This window comes from Engraulis encrasicolus, chromosome 18, assembly GCF_034702125.1.
Source record: "Engraulis encrasicolus isolate BLACKSEA-1 chromosome 18, IST_EnEncr_1.0, whole genome shotgun sequence".
Taxonomy (NCBI): domain Eukaryota; kingdom Metazoa; phylum Chordata; class Actinopteri; order Clupeiformes; family Engraulidae; genus Engraulis; species Engraulis encrasicolus.
This window is the reverse complement of record NC_085874.1, coordinates 27,186,760-27,204,974: the sequence shown is the minus strand read 5'-3', so window position 1 is coordinate 27,204,974 and position 18,215 is coordinate 27,186,760. Positions and strand designations below refer to the sequence as shown.

General features: G+C 42.7%; 1 protein-coding gene and 1 non-coding gene across 2 annotated transcripts in view; one reads left to right on the top strand and one right to left on the bottom strand.

Annotated features, from left to right (window-relative positions):
- The window catches only part of otofa (otoferlin a), a 210,617-nt gene extending 193,157 nt beyond the window's left edge, over positions 1–17,460 (top strand). Inside the window, exons 44-46 of the mRNA XM_063223364.1 lie at positions 1,747–1,925; positions 5,675–5,775; positions 16,885–17,460. Of these exons, the coding sequence (XP_063079434.1) occupies positions 1,747–1,925; positions 5,675–5,775; positions 16,885–17,074 (470 nt within the window). The 3' untranslated portion in view covers positions 17,075–17,460. The remainder of the gene's footprint in view (positions 1–1,746; positions 1,926–5,674; positions 5,776–16,884) is intronic.
- On the bottom strand, positions 317–389 carry trnav-aac (transfer RNA valine (anticodon AAC)). Its single transcript has one exon. It is a non-coding gene; the product is annotated as a tRNA-Val (tRNA).
- Positions 17,461–18,215: the final 755 nt, after the last annotated feature.

Below are 18,215 nucleotides of genomic sequence, written 5' to 3'. Positions count from 1 at the left end.
ACACACACACACACACACCCACACACCGTTACCGTTTCCTTGGATGTTAATCGATATCTACGCAGTCTAACATTTGCACAGTGTTAATTCATACTCTATTCTGTCAGTGCACACAATGTGTTATTCCGATGCCACAGAGTTGACCAGTTCAGCTACAGTAACTTTTTAAAGCTGTGAATGAATGATTGTTTCATTGGCAATGACGTTGATGTGTTGTGTGCTTTATTACAGGGCACTAGAGGTTTGATCAAATACGTGTATTGATCACTGGTATTGTGGATTTTGAAGAGTCAGAGACTCTGTAAAAACCTTTTCATGTTCCTGCCCAGTTTCGAACTGAGGACCTTTCGCGTGTTAGGCGAACGTGATAACCACTACACTACAGGAACCTGAAGACCATCTGCAGATGTCACTCAGAGTGACCCTGCTATCTCCTTTTATAGCGCTCCTCTTACCCCACCCCCTGCTGCTATTTAACCCCCTCCTCTCCTGTCCTCCCCCCTCTCTGTTGCCCTCTCTATCTTTATGTCACTCTCTCACACTTATTACGTTTACATGAGACATTTATAAAATAAAGTCGAGATGAAAGTACACATCAGAATTGTACTTTCAGTATTTACTTCCACCATTCCTCTGGCAACGATAAACCATGCAACACACATCAAAACTAATGCCAAGCCTAGCTGACTGGTGCCTTACTTATACACAATAAAACATAGATCACCACCACTAGAGAAGATGGAAGAGCATTGACTTTTATCTGGATGATAGTAGCCTCTTACTGCAGATGTGGTTGCCGGCGAGCCTATTCACTATTTGCAGAAAATAGTCAGCTACATAATAACAACAGTACTGAGAGCCTTAAGTAACAGATTAAGACATAGTACAATTTTGGTGACAGCAAGGCATACATGAGTTAAAGCAAGCATGCTGACGAAAACTTCTAATTATACTCCACAGTAGCAGGCCTTGCATTGTTAAATCCATATATGCTGTGTGTTGTTTCGAGGAATAGTGTTTATATATTATTCATGTTTTCACACTGCCTCAGAGCTCAGACACAGCCAGTGCTTCCAAAGCAGATCGATACACTATGTACGGTACAGCCTGTACAATACAGCAGACTATTGTTCTCAAGTATCGCTACTATGCAGGGGATGGTTTGCAGAAAAGGAGTTCCAAGAAGCTTTGTTTGCCATACATACATTTTTTACAATAAAATAAAATGCGCCATGACCTTTTGTCCTCGAAATAGGTGTGCCTTGGCTGACAAAAGGTTGAAAACCACTGCCCTCGAACGTTGTTGCTGGTATCGAGTTTAGACGCATTTAGAGAGAATTCTATAAGAGCCCAGAAATCAGAATACTGCTATTTTAATATAAACTGGGATGTTAGTATACCAAACATTCTATATGTTAAATATCCCTTATCCCAAATTTGACTATAACTGGCATTAGCCTCATATTTGTGATACTGGCATGCATGTTAAACACACTCAATGTCACTGTCAAAATATCAGCCTTGGCACTATCGTGGCTTAACGGTAGGGCACTTGTCTACTACATGGTCGACCCAGGTTCAATTCCGGCCCAGGTGCTTTGCCGACCCTTCCCCGTCTCTCATTTCCTGTCTCTCTCTCAAACTCACTAATAGTCACTAAAATTCACTAAAACTGTCACTAATATTCTAAAAGACTCTTTAAAAAATTATGTATATACTGCATATATATCACTCCCTTGCTTATAGGTGCCATTGAGCTAGACCTGAACCGGTTCCCGCGTGGGGCCAAGACGGCTAAGCAGTGCTCTCTGGACATGGTGCTGAAGGCCCAAGACATGCCCACCATCTCCATCTTCAAGCAGAAGAGGGTGAAGGGCTGGTGGCCATTCGCGGCCCGGGACGAGAACGACGAGCTCACGCTAACGGTGAGTTGCTGCTAGCGTCAAGTCAAGTGGTGTCTCAATCATCCAGCGTTTGTATGCGCTAGTGTCAATTTTTTTGTGTTTCATTTTTTTTAGCTCGGTTCCAAGATTCAAGATTTGTTTTCCGTGCTCCTGGACACAGATTTTTTTTCTGTGATGGAAACACAGAAGTGCTCTCTCTATACTCCCACAGCTCTATGTTTCCACAGTCTTTGACCTCAGTCAAATATTTTTTCTCCAAAAAAACATTTCTTACTGACAGGTTAGGGTTAGGGATTGTTTTGGTCTGGGCACAGCTAGTATTCTTTCATTCATTATATGAATTTAATAGCCTATCAACCAACTGGAAAAGGTATTTCTCAAAAATATGTATTTAATGACAGGTTAAGGTTAAGGAATGTTTTGGTCAGGGTACAACTTAAATTGCTATAGCATTATTTTGCTTAGGATTTGCATTTTGGTATGTATTTTCTAATGATAGAATTAACACAGTGCTGTGGGAATATAGAAAGCAGTTCCGTGTGCCCATCATGGAAAACAATTCCGCGTCCAGGAGCACGGAATTTTGGCAAAACCTGTGCTCCTGGACACGGATTTTGTGTCCTTAACATCCGTGTCTAGGAGCACAGAATTTTTGGAGATCAGGCTGTACATACATACATACATACATACATACATACATACATACATACATACATACATACATACATACATACATACATACATACATACATACATACATACTACAGCCTACACTGTAAAAAATGCCTGTTGAAATTACGGCAAAAAAATGTCAAATTGCAACAGTCAGTGACCGTAAAATGTAAAACAGTTTATCTCTGTACTAAATATGGCAAGCCACTATTTAGTCAAAAAGCGCTACATAACTTCATTTTTGACAGGTGTCATATGTAGAAAATACTGGACTGTTCTCTGTAAACGAAGATATTGGAAAACACCGTTAAGTGAGATGAAGTAGTCAAGAAACGGTACATAACTTTATTTTTCACTGGTGTCAATATGTAGAAAATACTGAACTGTTCACTGAAAAGAAAATATTGGAAAATACCGTTAAGTGAAGATGAAGTAGTCAAGAAACGGTACATGACTTTATTTTTCACTGGTGTACACATATGTACACAGCTAATCTGTCAGAGTTAGATTGATCAGAGTTAGACTGGTGTTCAGCCAAAATCTAAACATCAAGAGTTGTAGCAACACTACAGAGTGTTATTTGACTCCTCTGGATCCGAGTTGTTGAGCTAAGAGAGCTAGAGAGTTAATGTTTAACTCCCTAGAGAGTTATGAAAACACGCCTCCCCCAATTTCCAAATGTTTTAGCAACATGAGCAGCCATTTTTGTTGAGTCCCCTATAAGTGAACCAAACTCAATCCTCTGTTAGTGAACCAAATTGTGAACCAACCGACAAAGAACTCTGTTTAGTCCAATAGATCCTCTTGTGATTGCACTTGTTCCAGGTGTAACTTGTCAAACCACTGATAGGCTGGTTGTAACAGGCAGAGTTTGATGTCAACACGCTATTTGATTAGTAGCCATCAATGAGTATTAACTTAGAGTACACCCCTTTGCATGTGTTCTAGTTCATCCTGCGAAAAATTCTCCACCACAATATTTTTTTCCCTTATTGGACTTTGAGGCTTTGCCATCAGAGTTTTCGATTGAGAGGCAAATTGACACAGTAAACCTCTTCAAAGTTCAGAATATCTTTTTTTGCATTCCTCCTACCCAACAGAAAGCAATGGAGGTTATAATGAATTAAATATTAATTACTCCACAGAAAACATATTGCCTGTCTGCTTAGCTCCAGGTGCCTCCACGTTGTAGATTTGACAACAATGAAGCTGGCAACTGAATAAACTGTGCAACAGTTAAGGACTGCAAATGGCAACAGTTTGCACATTTTGCATTAATTCACTGTAACTTATTATTTATCCGTTAACAGCCTACAGTTTAGCCTCATTTAATGTGTAAAATATACCTATAGGCTAGTATAATCTGAAAAAGTCTACCTGGGACAGTAATCCCTTGATTTAGTCTCTTAGAAGTAGCCCAGTCTATTTGAAACTGTCATTCTACCCCATCCAAATCAATCTATCAATCAATTCCTGACCTCACCTGAGTGCTAAGGGCTGTCATGCAATGATTAACTTACTGCCTGCACCTGTCAAATGCTTCATCACTCGGGTCACATGGTTCACTTGAACATGTATTTAAACAGGGACTGTTGCATTGTACTGCTCACTGGTTGCTAGCTAGCTAGCTGGCTGGCTGGCTGGCTGTAAGGCCGGCTGGTCGGCTGGCCGGCTGGCCTGCCCTCGCCTCGCCTGGCCTGGCCCGGCCTGGCCCGGCCTGGCCGGCCCGGTTAGCAGGTCACGTTGTAAGGGTGGCTGCATGGCTTGCTAACTAGCTTGTTTGTTAGCTTGCTTGCCCCGCTAGCTTTGGCCTTCATTTTCCTTAAGGTTATTTTCAGGCCTTGGATTTGCATACCCTTCATTGATGATACTAGACTGGTCCACCTGCCTGCACTAGACAATCTGGCAATTGGGCATTTATTTAGGTATCTAATTAAGTTGATGTTTATTGGACTCCAATGAGTTGAATCAGTCCAATCAGTTGTCTGTGATTGCAACTCTATAATTGGACTCACCTGAGTATAATCAGTTCAATCAGCGGTCTGATTGTAACTCTATAATTGAACTCACCTGAGTATAATCCGTTTTTACCGTAATTTATTTAATGGTACGTTTTGGCAACCACTGCTGCCATAATTTTACCGTAAAATGTAAAAAATAATAATACCGTTATTTATTTAACGGTAGGCTTTGGCAACCACTGCTGCCATAATTTTACCGTAAAATGTAAAAAGGAAATATACCGTTATTTGTTTAAAGGTAGACTTTGGCAACCACTGCTGCCAGCAATCTACCGTAAGAACAACAGTTCTTTTTTTACTGTGTACACACATACATGGCATTACAAGGATGATAGTTATCAACGACCTGCGTTCAGTAGGTTTACAGAAACATATGCCATATGCCTGTCTGTGTCACACGTAGTGTCAGTGAGTTTGCTGCAAATACAATTGCCCCATGTGGGCAAATATAGTTCTAACTAACTAATGCTAAACCATTGAAGTGGTATACTGTGTAAGTGTATAAAAACAATGTAGGCTGCAATATGTCATTTAATACACAAGTTGTTTATGCCTGCGACCTAATGGGTAGGAAATGGGTCTCAATATTGGAGGGGAGCTTGTTTAAATTTTGTACAAAATGAATGGGGGAGAAAATAACTAACAAACAACAGGTACATTGGACCTGGGGAGATGCAGGACTGTTAGGACGTAACAAGATTGTCAAACCAAGAAAACAGGAGCCCTTGATCATGTACTGCCATGTCTATAACCTGGCAGACCGCGGGAGTAATGAATTGGTGTTTGTGCCATCATCCCTGGTACTCATGCACCGCTGTTTGTGTGTGTGTTCGTGTGTGTGTGTGTGTGTGTGTGTGTGTGTGTGTGTGTGTGTGTGTGTGTGTGTGTGTGTGTGTCTTTGTTTGCATGCGTGCATGTGTGTGTGTCTTTGTTTGCGTGCATGTGTGTGTGTGTGTGTGTGTGTGTGTGTGTGTGTGTGTGTGTGTGTGTGTGTGTGTGTGTGTGTGTGTCTTTGTTTGTGTGCGTGCATGTGTGCGTGCATGGGTGGTGTGTGCATGTGTGGGCTAATATCTTTAGGGCAAGGTGGAGGCAGAGCTTCACCTGATGACTGCAGAGGAGGCCGAGAAGAGTCCCGTGGGGCTGGGCCGCAACGAGCCTGACCCCCTGGAGAAACCCAAGTAAGTGAGCGTGAGTGGGGAACACAATACCTGTTTTACTCCAGTCCCCAGGGATGAGGTGTAGGAGGGACTGTTCTGAAGGGTTGACATGATGAATCAAGTACAAAGAAACTGGTGCAGTATATAAGCTAATAGTGAGTGGGCTTTCACCCATTGGCCAAAGCTTATGGAACAGAAATATATTTCTCAATACTACTGTATATGCCAATATGTGTAGTAATACACTATATAAAATTATATATTGCATTTTATGACAATATATGATGTATTTGGCAGTGATGTATTTTTGCAGTGTGTGAAAAGATTGCCATTTCATGAATGAAAATATATTTCTTAATATATTATATGTACAGTATATTGTAATATATGTCATATTATGTATTACACATTTTGTAATAATATATTACATGTGCTGTATGGAAGTGATATCTGAAAATGGCAATAATCGCAAAATATATTGAATGAGTGCGTTTATTGAAATACTTTATATAAATATTTCTACATATATTACAGTATAGTCTAATAATAATAGTCTTAACTATTGTAACTTCGTAAGGGAAATATAATTTTTGGTGGGTAGATAAAGTCTGAAATGTGTTCTCTTTTGATTTTCCTTTCGCCGATACAGTCTCCATATAATCAATTCAGTGTGACACATCCCATTTATAAAACACTGCACCATATGTCAAAAGTGATTAATTATGAAGCAAGCCTTGAAATATTGCTTGGTCATGATCCTGCAAGAAGAATCAATGAGTGCAAAGGGCCAATGAAACGGCTCCTTGCAGCATGCACGAACACATTTATTACCAACCATCTTGCCCTATTCCCAGAGGTCTCTACAGCCAGTGTTGCCAGTTCTGCTGTTTCCTTTCTTCCTTCCTTCCTGTTTCTGCCTGACCCTACTGACCCTCCCATTTCGTCTCCTCGTTTTCCTTCCTCCTTCATCTTCATCTTCATCTTCCTGGTCACATTTCTGCCTTTTCCTTCTCTCTTCCTCCTTTATTTGTCTGTCTGTGCCCACTATTCTCCTCTCCTCTTTCGTCTTCTACTAACTTTCCAACTCTCCGCCCTCCTTTCCCCCTGCTGTCTTTCTTTTTTTTCCATTCCAACCTTTCCCGATCCTTTCCCCCATGTCACCATTCCCTCCACGACCCCCCGGCTGACTGTGTCAAAGTCGGCCGGACACGAGCTTGGTGTGGTTCATGAACCCGCTGAAGTCTGTGCGCTACTTCGTGTGGCACAACTACCGCGGCCGCCTCCTCAAGGGGCTGGCAGTGCTGCTGCTGCTGCTGCTCCTTGCCCTCTTCCTCTACGCCATACCTGGGTACCTGGTCAAGAGGATCCTGGGTGCCTGAGGACTGGAGGAGGAGAGAAGAGAGGGGGAGTGATAAATGTAGACAGAAAGAGAGAGAGAGAGGGGAAAACACTGCTGGTAGCCTTCTTTTTAAAAGTTCCACGATTAGCTTCACTCGCACTGCCTCCCCTACGCCACCCTGTCCTGTGTCTATGACTGTCTGTTTGTTTGTCTGTCTTAGTCTGTTCGTCTGTCTGTGTCCGTGTCCTCTGATTAGAAGTGCATCAAACAGGCAAAGGAGTGTACTTGGGTTTCTTCAACTTGTCAGCCTAGCCTTATCTCACAGTATTCCATGGAATGAACACAGACTCTTGGGACAAGAAATCTGTGGCCGTTTCACAGATTTTGCCAAAATTTATGTTGGGGTTACGAAAGTGTTTTCTCTGCCTTTCCCAGTCAGCTTATACCTTATTCTGTTACTAAAAAATGCTATAGAAATTTTATGTAGCAGTTGTGCCAGAGCAAAACAACCCCTAAGCCTAATAACTTCAGTGGTCTTAACATGAACATAATAGGTTTGATATGAAACCAGAAAAACCTCGACCATATTGTAGCAGCTCCTTCATAGCCCGTTTGAACATTGTGCCTCTCTTTCTCTCTCTCTCCCGCTCTCTCTCTCTCTCTCTCTCTCTCTCTCTCTCTCTCTCTCTCTCTCTCTCTCTCTCTCTCTCTCTCTCTCTCTCTCTCTCTCTTCCACTTGTTTTGTTCTGTCTCTCAGCTGTGTTTCTTGACTCTTAATTCTGAGTCTTGATATCTGTCCACTGTTGTTATGTTTGATTGCCGTTTAATACCGAAAAGTGTTCAACCACAGCAGAGTGGTGGACTTAAGCCCGAGTTGCACAGGATAAATATTGTCTGTGGGCCATTGGTATTTGGAATAATTGCGGAGAATTTCTTAATCCCTGGCAAATGTGCCATGCCCGTTATTTGTAGAGTAATAATTCCGCCGCCAACACAGACACCCAGTGATAATTAACATCCCATGTGAATGCGCATGTGTGTGTTTGTAATTGCAGTTGCACATCTATTGTCTTTTCCTGGAGTGAATGATGGTAGATACTGGTGAAAGTTTGACAGCATTTCAAGGGCAAGTGGTAGTAGGCCTCAACCTGGTTCTCACGCGATGGTTGCGAAGTTTAACGAAGATGCACGAAGCACGAAGGGTCTGCGTGAGAGTCAGGCTAAGTAGGCCAATCCAGTGGACATTGAAACAGATAAGCAAAAAACATCTTCAAGAGGAACTCCAAGAACATAATGAAAAGAAGCAGGAAGTTGCGAAATGATGACATATCTGGTCATAACGTGTAAATGACAGACTTTTGCTTATCCTGTCCGAACGCGTCAAAAAAACAACACAGAGGTGCGGGGGTAATTGCGAATTACCAGTGGTCCACAGGTAATATTTATCCCGTACATATATCGGGCTATAAACTAGCTGGTTTGCTGATTTCTTTTGCATTTTGCATTTTTACTTGTTAACCCATGTATGTTGTTATATCTGTCTATCTGGTTGTTCTTGGCCACGCTTTATGCATCTATATTCCAACTCCACACATGCAACACAGCGCAACTGCAACAGCAACTGCAACAGCAACAGCGAATCGCCTGGCTTCTATGCTGAGCTCGGCATCTGGAGAACCTTCATTGTCTGACAAACTCTTCCACTCCAGTGGCCAGATGATTAGGCTGAAAGGAAAATAAAGGTCCGCAACACTGTTTGATGCTCCATTATATTTTTGGGAGCATCAAACAGTGTTGCGGACCTTTATTTTCCTTTCAGTTATCTTAGGTTTGGTCCAGCACCTGTGCTACTGATGTGCACGCATTCTCTGACTTTTATTTATTATTATTAGGCTGCTCTTGACCCAAGCTGTTTCTTCTGTACCCGCTCTGCTACTGTCTGACTGCACATGCTCCGTCTGCTGCGGAATGTTGAGTTACTGAGGCCTGCTGTTTAGTAGTCTTTCAAATGAACAACTGCACATGGACTAAGGTGCTGTTTCCACGTAGCAGGATATTTTGGTAACACTTTATTTTAGGGATACATCTGTTAGCACTAATACATGCAATGTTGATGCCTGCATAAGTAACTTGTAAGGCATGTATAGCAAACGCTAAGGCCTACTAGGTCCTTACTACGGTTAAATTGGTAATAAATCCCTTATTGTGCATGAACAAGACATTTGCGAATACATGCCTAACAAATGTTTGATTTTGCTTTGTACATGCCTTACAAGTTACTTATACAGGGACATTGTATGTATTAGTGCTAATAAATGTATCCCTAAAATAAAGTGTTACCGATATTTTTTTAGCAGGGTATTTTTTTCTCCTGTTTAGGTGTAAACGCAACATGTGGATAAAAATAAATCCTCCATTGCAACAAATGCGTTTCCGCCCCCTAAACAGGAGATTTTTTTTATCCTGCTGTTTATACGTGGATTTTAAATATCTGCTATGTGGAAACGGAAGGCCAAAACCAATGCAAAACCAATGCAACCAGGAGAAAAAAATATCCACATATGAAAATATCCAGCTACGTGGAAACAGCACCTAAGAAATGTTTAGGATCTTCTGTACCTCTTTAGACAACCAAGCACATGCTCTAAGCTACAATGCTGTTGATTAATCCTAGTATGTACTTACTAACAAACTAACAATGGCTCTTCCCTCTCTTCCTCTACCTCTTCATCCATCTCACCTTAACCCACACCCACCCCATATGACTCCCTTTTACTCCTCATCTTTTCATCACCCTCCTCTCCTCTTTTTCTTCCTCCACTCATCATCCCTAACTCAATCTTACCTCTCCTCTGTATATACATCTCTTCTTCCTATTTGTGCACTCTCTCCTCCATCTCTCCTCTCTCTTTCTCCACTCTCTGTACCATTCCCCCCTTCTCTTTCCACCCTCTCCTCCTCTCTCCTCTCTCCCCCATTCTGCTCCTCCTGCTCCCTCCTTCTCTTCTCCCTCCTCTATGATACATACTCCCTCTATCCATCATCTCCACCTTCTTACCTTCTCTTTCCTCCCCACATCTATCTTTCTCCCCTCCCCTCGCTGCCCACCCTTTCTCCTGCCCCCCCCCCTTGTCTACCAGCCGCCCTGACACCACCTTCCTCTGGTTCCTGAGTCCGCTGAAGGCTATCCGCTACCTGATCTGCCATCGCTACAAGTGGCTGATCATCAAGATGGTGCTGGCACTGCTGCTTCTGCTCATGCTCGGCCTCTTCCTGTACAGTCTGCCCGGCTACATGGTCAAGAAGCTTCTCGGAGCCTGAGGGCGGTGCGGTGGGGGGAGTGTGCAACCTGTTACAAGATGGGTCGACTTTACAGGAGGAGGGCGAGGGACACAGACTCATAGCTGGTTGCTTGTTGTTGGAGGGGAGGATACAGAAAAAAGCTGGTGGGGGGGTGGGGGGGGAGAGACTCAAGAAGCTTGGTTATGGTATATATGGGAGGGGGAGGGATGCACACTCAATCTTGATTGGGTGTTATCGGGTAGGTGGTGGAGGGGGGAAATATCTGCACAGTGAAGAAGCTGCTCTGAGCCGGGGAGGTAACAGACCCCAATTTGTATGTGGATATTTTTGTCATTTTATTTTATCCATTCTGACCTTTTTGGACCTTACCTTCAGATATTTATTCCCCATTCAGAGTTTTAGCTACATAAAGGGGAGTTTAAAAATATTTTTAGTTTGGCCCTGCCATGGCTCAAACGGTAGGGCACTGCACTATCACACCGGGGACCTAAGTTCGATTCTGGCCCGAGGTCATTTCCCGATCCTCCCATCTCTCTCTCCCACTCTTTTCCTGTCACCATCTCAAACTGTCCTGTCAAATAAAGGTATATATATATATACTGTATATATATTTGCTTTAAGGCTGAGTGTTAGGAAAATGTCCACATACAAGTAAAGGAGGTCTACATAGCCATGAAGCTGCAGGGACCTAGGAGTGAGGGTGGGGTATGAGAGGGAGCTGCCATTTCTAACATAGAACTTGCGACTAGAATGCTGGAATTCAGAACTCGCAATAGACCTCTGGGGTCAAGGATCATAAGCCCACTGTTGCAGTTGTCAAGATATGTTGGTTTGAAGAAGCATTTTTAGACTAGAGTTGTCCCATGTAAATTACCGTAAAAATCAGCTCATGCCATAGATTCCATGCCTCAGTCAACCCCAATTGCTACTTATTCATTTGGTCAGTTATTTTGAACATCTCCTCATCCTCTCTATTAGTCATGTAGTGTGAGAGAACGGAAAGTTACGAACTTATCGTATGATATCGTATCGTAACTTGAGATGAGGATGGAGTGATAAAGATGTACAGATGGAGGTACATAGTCATCACTGTTTGAGATAGAGGAAGACATTAAGGTGTGTGCTAAAAAGGGGATGGGGGGTTGGGGGGGGTTACACAGGAATGCTTAGAAGGAGACACTGTAAGGAGGCACCATAATTGTCTTAATAAATTAAACAAACTTCCATATCAAACAGTCCTGCCTCTGCAACAGTGAGCTATGAAATGGTGAATCTCACACCATATCATTGGAATGCACTCACATTTAAGAAACTCAACTGAAAGTATGTGGTTTACATCTGTCATGATGGTAGTTACAAATATAATGAAAATTATTACAGTAAGCTAGAAGATAGTTTCCTTTTTTTGCTGTGATCTAATCACTGTCTATTTCAAAGCATACCACATTTGACTAGTGGAAATGAATAATTTTATAGGCATTAAGTGTCCGTTTATGAGCATTTGCTGAAGTCCAGTAACAAAAATTATTGCTTCTTATCTTTTGATAGCAAAAAAGACTCTGTGTGAGGTATGTCAGACATTAAATTGTTCTTTTTTTATGTTTATTTCAGTGGCATACGATTAACCACAAATTAATAATAATAAATTATGATAAAATAGGGTTTTCCTTTCACATCACATTTTGACACAAAATTCAAAAAAACTATAAAAATTGAATTGTGAAATATAATTCTATTTTATTATGGAGTCTGGTATCTAAAATATTGCATAAAAGCATAACGTCGGCTTGCTACCAAAACCGCCTAAGTCCGATTTTGGGTTTTTCGGAAAACAGGGAAAAACTAGGCGCCAAAGGGGGCGCCAAACATCAGTGGCAGTTCTAGGAAATCTGAGACCCTGGGCAAAGAGCAATTGTGAGTCCCCCCTAATAATTTTGGGCAAAGGAGATTTTTGCAGAACTTTACTCCCCTACCACATCTGCATCATCCTGTCATCCTGTCTGTGTCATTGGTCCACTACAAACAGATGTTAATTTATTTTATTTATTTATTTTGAGTAAAGCTGCAAGTCAAACATGAAATGGCTCCTAAGGAAAACAAAACACTTTAAAATAAATGATTTGATGCAGCACAACAAGAACAATGCACTGCACATCATGTTGATAGTTCTACTATTCTTTTTTATTTTTATTCCAAACTTTAATCCTGGAAATGGCGAATGATTGAAATATTTTTGTAGACCTTGTAACAATTTAGCATGCTGGTAAATCTCATGTCTACCAACAGACTTTCACAGATTTCTTTCTTTCTAGCACTTTCAGTCATATTAGCTTTAAATAAAAACATTATTTACATTCTCATCCAAAGTAAAACTATTTTTTTGACATTGTGCGAGAGTAATTGCCACAATGGTTATACTCTCATTGCTCATAGGACATATCCAGATTTCAGTGCCACACAGAGTAAGTCATGCAGTGGCTTCCAATCTCCATGTTGAGGTCCCATCAGTCATGGAGGAGGATGAAGGGGTGGGGCACTTCTTTGGTCCTTGTACCTCCTCATGAACTGTCTCCTCCTTGTTTATCATCTTTGCTTAACTTCTGCTATTTTCCATGCTCATAGAACTGCCCCACCCTCCCAACCTTGCCCATGACCGAGGTAACCTGGTCATAGAACTGTGCCCCTCCCACTTCAACACCATGACCGTGGCATTCAGAATATGGTATAGAACCACTACTGGATACTTTACACATTGGAGTAGGTCATCCTGCTGTGTATGCAATAATGTATTGCACTAGTGGCATCATCCCAACGTTGTTCAAAATCTATTTTATTAAATATCACATAATTGTAAGACATAACACATTGTTTATAAGAGGATGTAATCTATGGCAATCTTTTATTAACCTGTTTAAACACCAATTTAAACACATAATTAATGATTGCTCAATTCGTTTTAAGGCCTCAACCATTAATTAATGTGAGGCTACAACCATTGTGTGGTAACAAGGTTATCTGAGAAAGATGTCTAAGGATGAAGTTTTGAAACATGGCCATTGTCTTTGAAGAGAGAGAGAGAGAGAGAGAGAGAGAGAGAGAGAGAGAGAGAGAGAGAGAGAGAGAGAGAGAGAGAGAGAGAGAGAGAGAGAGAGAAACTCTTAACAGATGTAAATAAACTGCTTCTTGCATCAAAAATGGCTAAGTCAAGTTACCCAAGTCATTAACATTGGCAGAACAATTGTGCACAGGGCCCCAGGATGAATAAATAGGGCCCCTACCCCTGCCACCTGCAGGAGGGCCCTAGGCCTACAGGCAAATGCCCTCCTTGTCCTCCCTATAGCTACGTCCCTGGTCATTCATTTTCTCATAGGCAGTGTGTGAATTTATAAATACAGATTTTTGACTCTGGTGACTGTTGCGATTGATCAATGACCCTGGCAGAAAGGCAGGATGATGCAGCTGTGGTAGGGGAGTAAGTTTATGCAAAAATCTCATTTCGACCAAATTCGGACTTAGGCGGTTTTGGTAGCAAGCCGACGATATACATTTCCATTGAACAGCAGTGTATTTCCTGAATAGCACACCAAAAAGTTAAGTTTCAGAAAGATGCTCAACAATGAGTGCAACAACTCAACAATGAGTCTTAATGAGTGCAGTTACGTGCAGTGAGTATTCCTGTTTCAAACGGAACATTGTTTATTCGGTTTAAAAAAGTTCTGCAATATTCCATTGGGGCTACATGTTTGATGGAACGTGCTACCAAAATAACGTCCAAATTCAGAATGAATCAAGAGTTTACATGACTTGTGCGCAAACAGAATACTGCCAGTATTCCGTTTAAAATCTGAATATCCCCTTCATGTAAATGTGCTCATTGTAAAGGGGTTGTAATAAATTATTCTGTAAGTATTTTTAAATGCCTTTCTATGTGTAGTCCTCCATACCTCGGTGTTTGTGGTTCACTGAATGCAACCTCCCTAAAGCAAGCATGCTGCTGTGTCCAAAAACCTAGCGCCTCTTGAAAGGACAATATTAAGATGTTACTACATGGTCACGGGTGTCTTTTTAGAGTGTAATCTCCTTGTTGTTACATACTGCCTTGAACATTGCACTTTAAATCCAGTCTCGTTCAGTGCTAATGCCCATACAGTATAGTGTATAGATATAAACTGTAGGCTATATGTCACTCAGGGGTGAAAGTAGACGGGTGCGCACAGGTAGTGTAGTGCACATGTTTACTGTTTGTTTGTGGGGTTGTGGCAGCACGGATGAGAAATGAAAACTACTTTCACCCTGATGTCACTTTCCAACCAAATGAAATCCCTCCTTAATTTCTAACCTGAGGGATTTGGATGCACATGTTAGTGTTGCGCTACAGATGGTTAAGGTATATATGTGGGAGACAAGTGTTGCATAAGCTTATAGACATGGAACCTCATTACAGAAACTTTCTGGTAGAGGCACTATCCCATCTTTAGTCAGGGACTCAAAGATAGGACAAATCCTAAATTTAGGAGAAAAGGGAACTTATCAGAAAAGGCCTACTCTCTCTGCATTACCCTAACCTTGTGGAAGCCTTCTGATCTTGAGATAGGATATGATTACAGAATTAGGAATTTTCTGCATAGGCCCCTGATTCTGTTCTGTAAGTAGTGGTGGGTGCATTATGTGCAGAGACAGGGTTTCCGGCCAGATGATAGAGGCCCAGTGTTTTTGTTGGGGGTTCGGGAGTCTGTCCCCTGAGAAAATTTGAAAATAAAAGTTCACTCTGTTGTTAAAAAATTAGCACAGTATGAAAAAGGAAATTAAGAGGCTAGGCCTTCAGGGCCCTCTTGGCTCTTGGGTCCCTGGGCCTGGGCCCGGTAGGCCTGTTCAGTAATCCATCCTTGATTACACTGTGTGGCATTAAAGAAAGCACTGGGAGGGCGAGACTTTGAAACTTACTGTAAGACCCCTTGTGGTAGTCACTGTCATTTGTTTACCGTGTCCGATTTAGTTTTTAGATCTTGCTTGCCTGTTTTGTCATAAGGTTGTTTATGACCTTAATTTATCAACCCTGAAACAAGCACACACTGCACTAACTTTTGCCTGGAAACTTAAATGTTTGTTTATAGATCTTTGTTTTTCAGTGTGCAATATTTCTGTTAATTTATTTCTCTTTGTCTGTGCAATATGAAGTGATATACAAACAAATAAAATTAGACACATTTATGTAAAAAAGGCCCTAGTTTAATTATCTTGGTGTGTGTGTGTGTGTGTGTGTGTGTGTGTGTGTGTGTGTGTGTGTGTGTGTGTGTGTGTGTGTGTGTGTGTGTGTGTGTGTGTATTCGCGTGGGGTGTGTGCATGCTGTATTTGTGGGTGTGTATGTGGGTGTGGGTGGGTGTGCATTTGCGTATTTGTGTGTGTGTGTGTGTGTGTGTGTGTGTGTGTGTGTGTGTGTGTGTGTGTGTGTGTGTGTGTGTGTGTGTGTGTATTCGCGTGGGGTGTGTGCATGCTGTATTTGTGGGTGTGTATGTGGGTGTGGGTGTGTGTGCATTTGTGTGTGTGTGTGTGTGTGTGTGTGTGTGTGTGTGTGTGTGTGTGTGTGTGTGTGTGTGTGTGTGTGTGTGTGTGTGTGTGTGTGTGTGTGTGTGTATTCGCGTGGGGTGTGTGCATGCTGTATTTGTGGGTGTGTATGTGGGTGTGGGTGGGTGTGCATTTGCGTATTTGTGTGTGTGTGTGTGTGTGTGTGTGTGTGCGCATTCGTGTGGGGTATGGGCATGCTGTATGTGTGTGTGTGTGTGTGTGTGTGCCTGTTTGTCTGTCTGTCTATCTCTATGTCTGCATGTGCGTGTCCCTAAATGCTCCTCTCTCCTCTCCTCTCCTCTCCTCTCCTCTCCTCTCCTCTCCTCTCCTCTCCTCTCCTCTCTCCTCTCATCTCCACTCCTCCTCTCCTCTCCTCTCCTCTCCTCTCCTCTCCCCTCCTCTCCTCTCCTCTCCTCTCCTCTCATGTCCTCTCTTCTCCTCTCCTCTCCTCTCTCCTCTTTTCTCCTCTCCTCTCCTCTCCTCTCCTCTCCTCTCCTCTCCTCTCCTCTCTCCTCTCTCCTCTCCTCTCCTCTCTCCTCTCTCGTCTCTTGTCTCTCCTCTCCTCTCCCTCCTTTCTCGTCTCACCTCTCTCTCCTCTCGTCTCCCTCCTCTCTCTCCTCTCCTCTCTCCTCTCCTCTCCCTCCTCTCCTCTCTCCTCTCCTCTCCTCTCCTCCCCTCTTCTCTCGTCTGCTTCCATACCTCATCCTCTCCTCTCCTCCCCTCTCCTCTCCTCTCCTCTTCTCTCCACTCTACTCTTCTCTCCTCTTCTCTCCTCTTCTCTCTCCTCTCCTCTCCTCTCCTCTTTTCTCCTCTCCTCTCCTCTCCTCTCCTCTCCTCTCCTCTCCTCTCCTCTCCTCTCCTCTCCTCTCCTCTCCTCTCCTCTTTTCTCCTCTCCTCCTCTCATGTGGCCTGTGGCCCGCAGCCGGCCCAGTAACAGCCTGGCGTGGCTGCTGATGAGCCCGCTGCGGGTGACCTGCCTGCTGGCCTGGCGCCAGTACCGCCTCCACTTCCTGGTCCTGCTGCTGCTGCTGCTCACCCTCCTCTTCCTCGCCCTGCTCTTCACCTCCATGCCATCAGCCCTCAGCATGAAGATCTTCAACCTGCCAGGCTGATGCAGGTGTAGCCTATGCAGTGCATTGCACACACAAGAAGAGATGTGCATACACATAAAGAAGGGGTGGGGAACCTATGTCTTGAGGGCCATTTACGGCCCTTGAGGGAGTCTTATCTGGCCCCCGATATGATGTTATGCAGCTTCACATGAAATGTGACATGTTTTGTAAAGGAATCTTTGAAAATACATTTGCAATACAATTACTGTAAGTTATATTTCAGGGGACCTACAGTAGAGAAGATGTGGTCTTTTTTTAAAGTAGTCTGGCCCTCGGAGGACTTTCACAACCCTTGGAGGAAATTGAAGTGGCCCCTCGAATAAAAAAGGTTCTCCACACCTGACATAAGGAAACGCACATACATGCATGTAAATCCATGCCCATGCACACACAGTGTCGCGCACGCACACACACACACACACACACACACAGGTGAAGCTCTGCCTCCACTTTGCCCTAAAGATATTAGCCCACACATGCACACGCCACCCATGCACGCACACATGCACGCACACAGACACACACACACACACACACACACACACACACACACACACACACACACACACACACACACACACACACACACACACACACACACACACACACACACTCATCACTGAAACGTAATTTGAATCGGCAAAACTAAGGAGGATCGAAAGCAAAAGTCTGACTGCACTCTTGATGTCTGTTAAAAAAGTCTGTTATATCAGCACTGGTGATCTATGTAATTTCATCCAGCGTATCTGTTGTAAAATACAGAAAGCAATGTGTTGGCTCGCAGGTTCCATATGTGCTCAAAGGATGTGAAAGTAATTTTTTAAGAGTCTAATGCACTTTCAAATGTATCTGCTGTAAACACCAAATAGATAAACTGATGGTTTATATGCTATATTTAGCCAATATGCGTTTCTTCCCCTTAAACTTCCAAGATGGGCAAGTGCAAGCACCATATTTGTAAATAGGCTGTCTCTCTGCATTCCATGCATTGGTGAGGAATTGTACAGATGAATGAACTTGTTGAGTTAAAAAAAATCTTTAAAAATCTGCATAATACTCTCAGACACTGTCGTATAAGAAATTTCTCTGCGCTGTGGAAACACTGGAATAGATAGGCTACTTGCATTTATTACATTACATT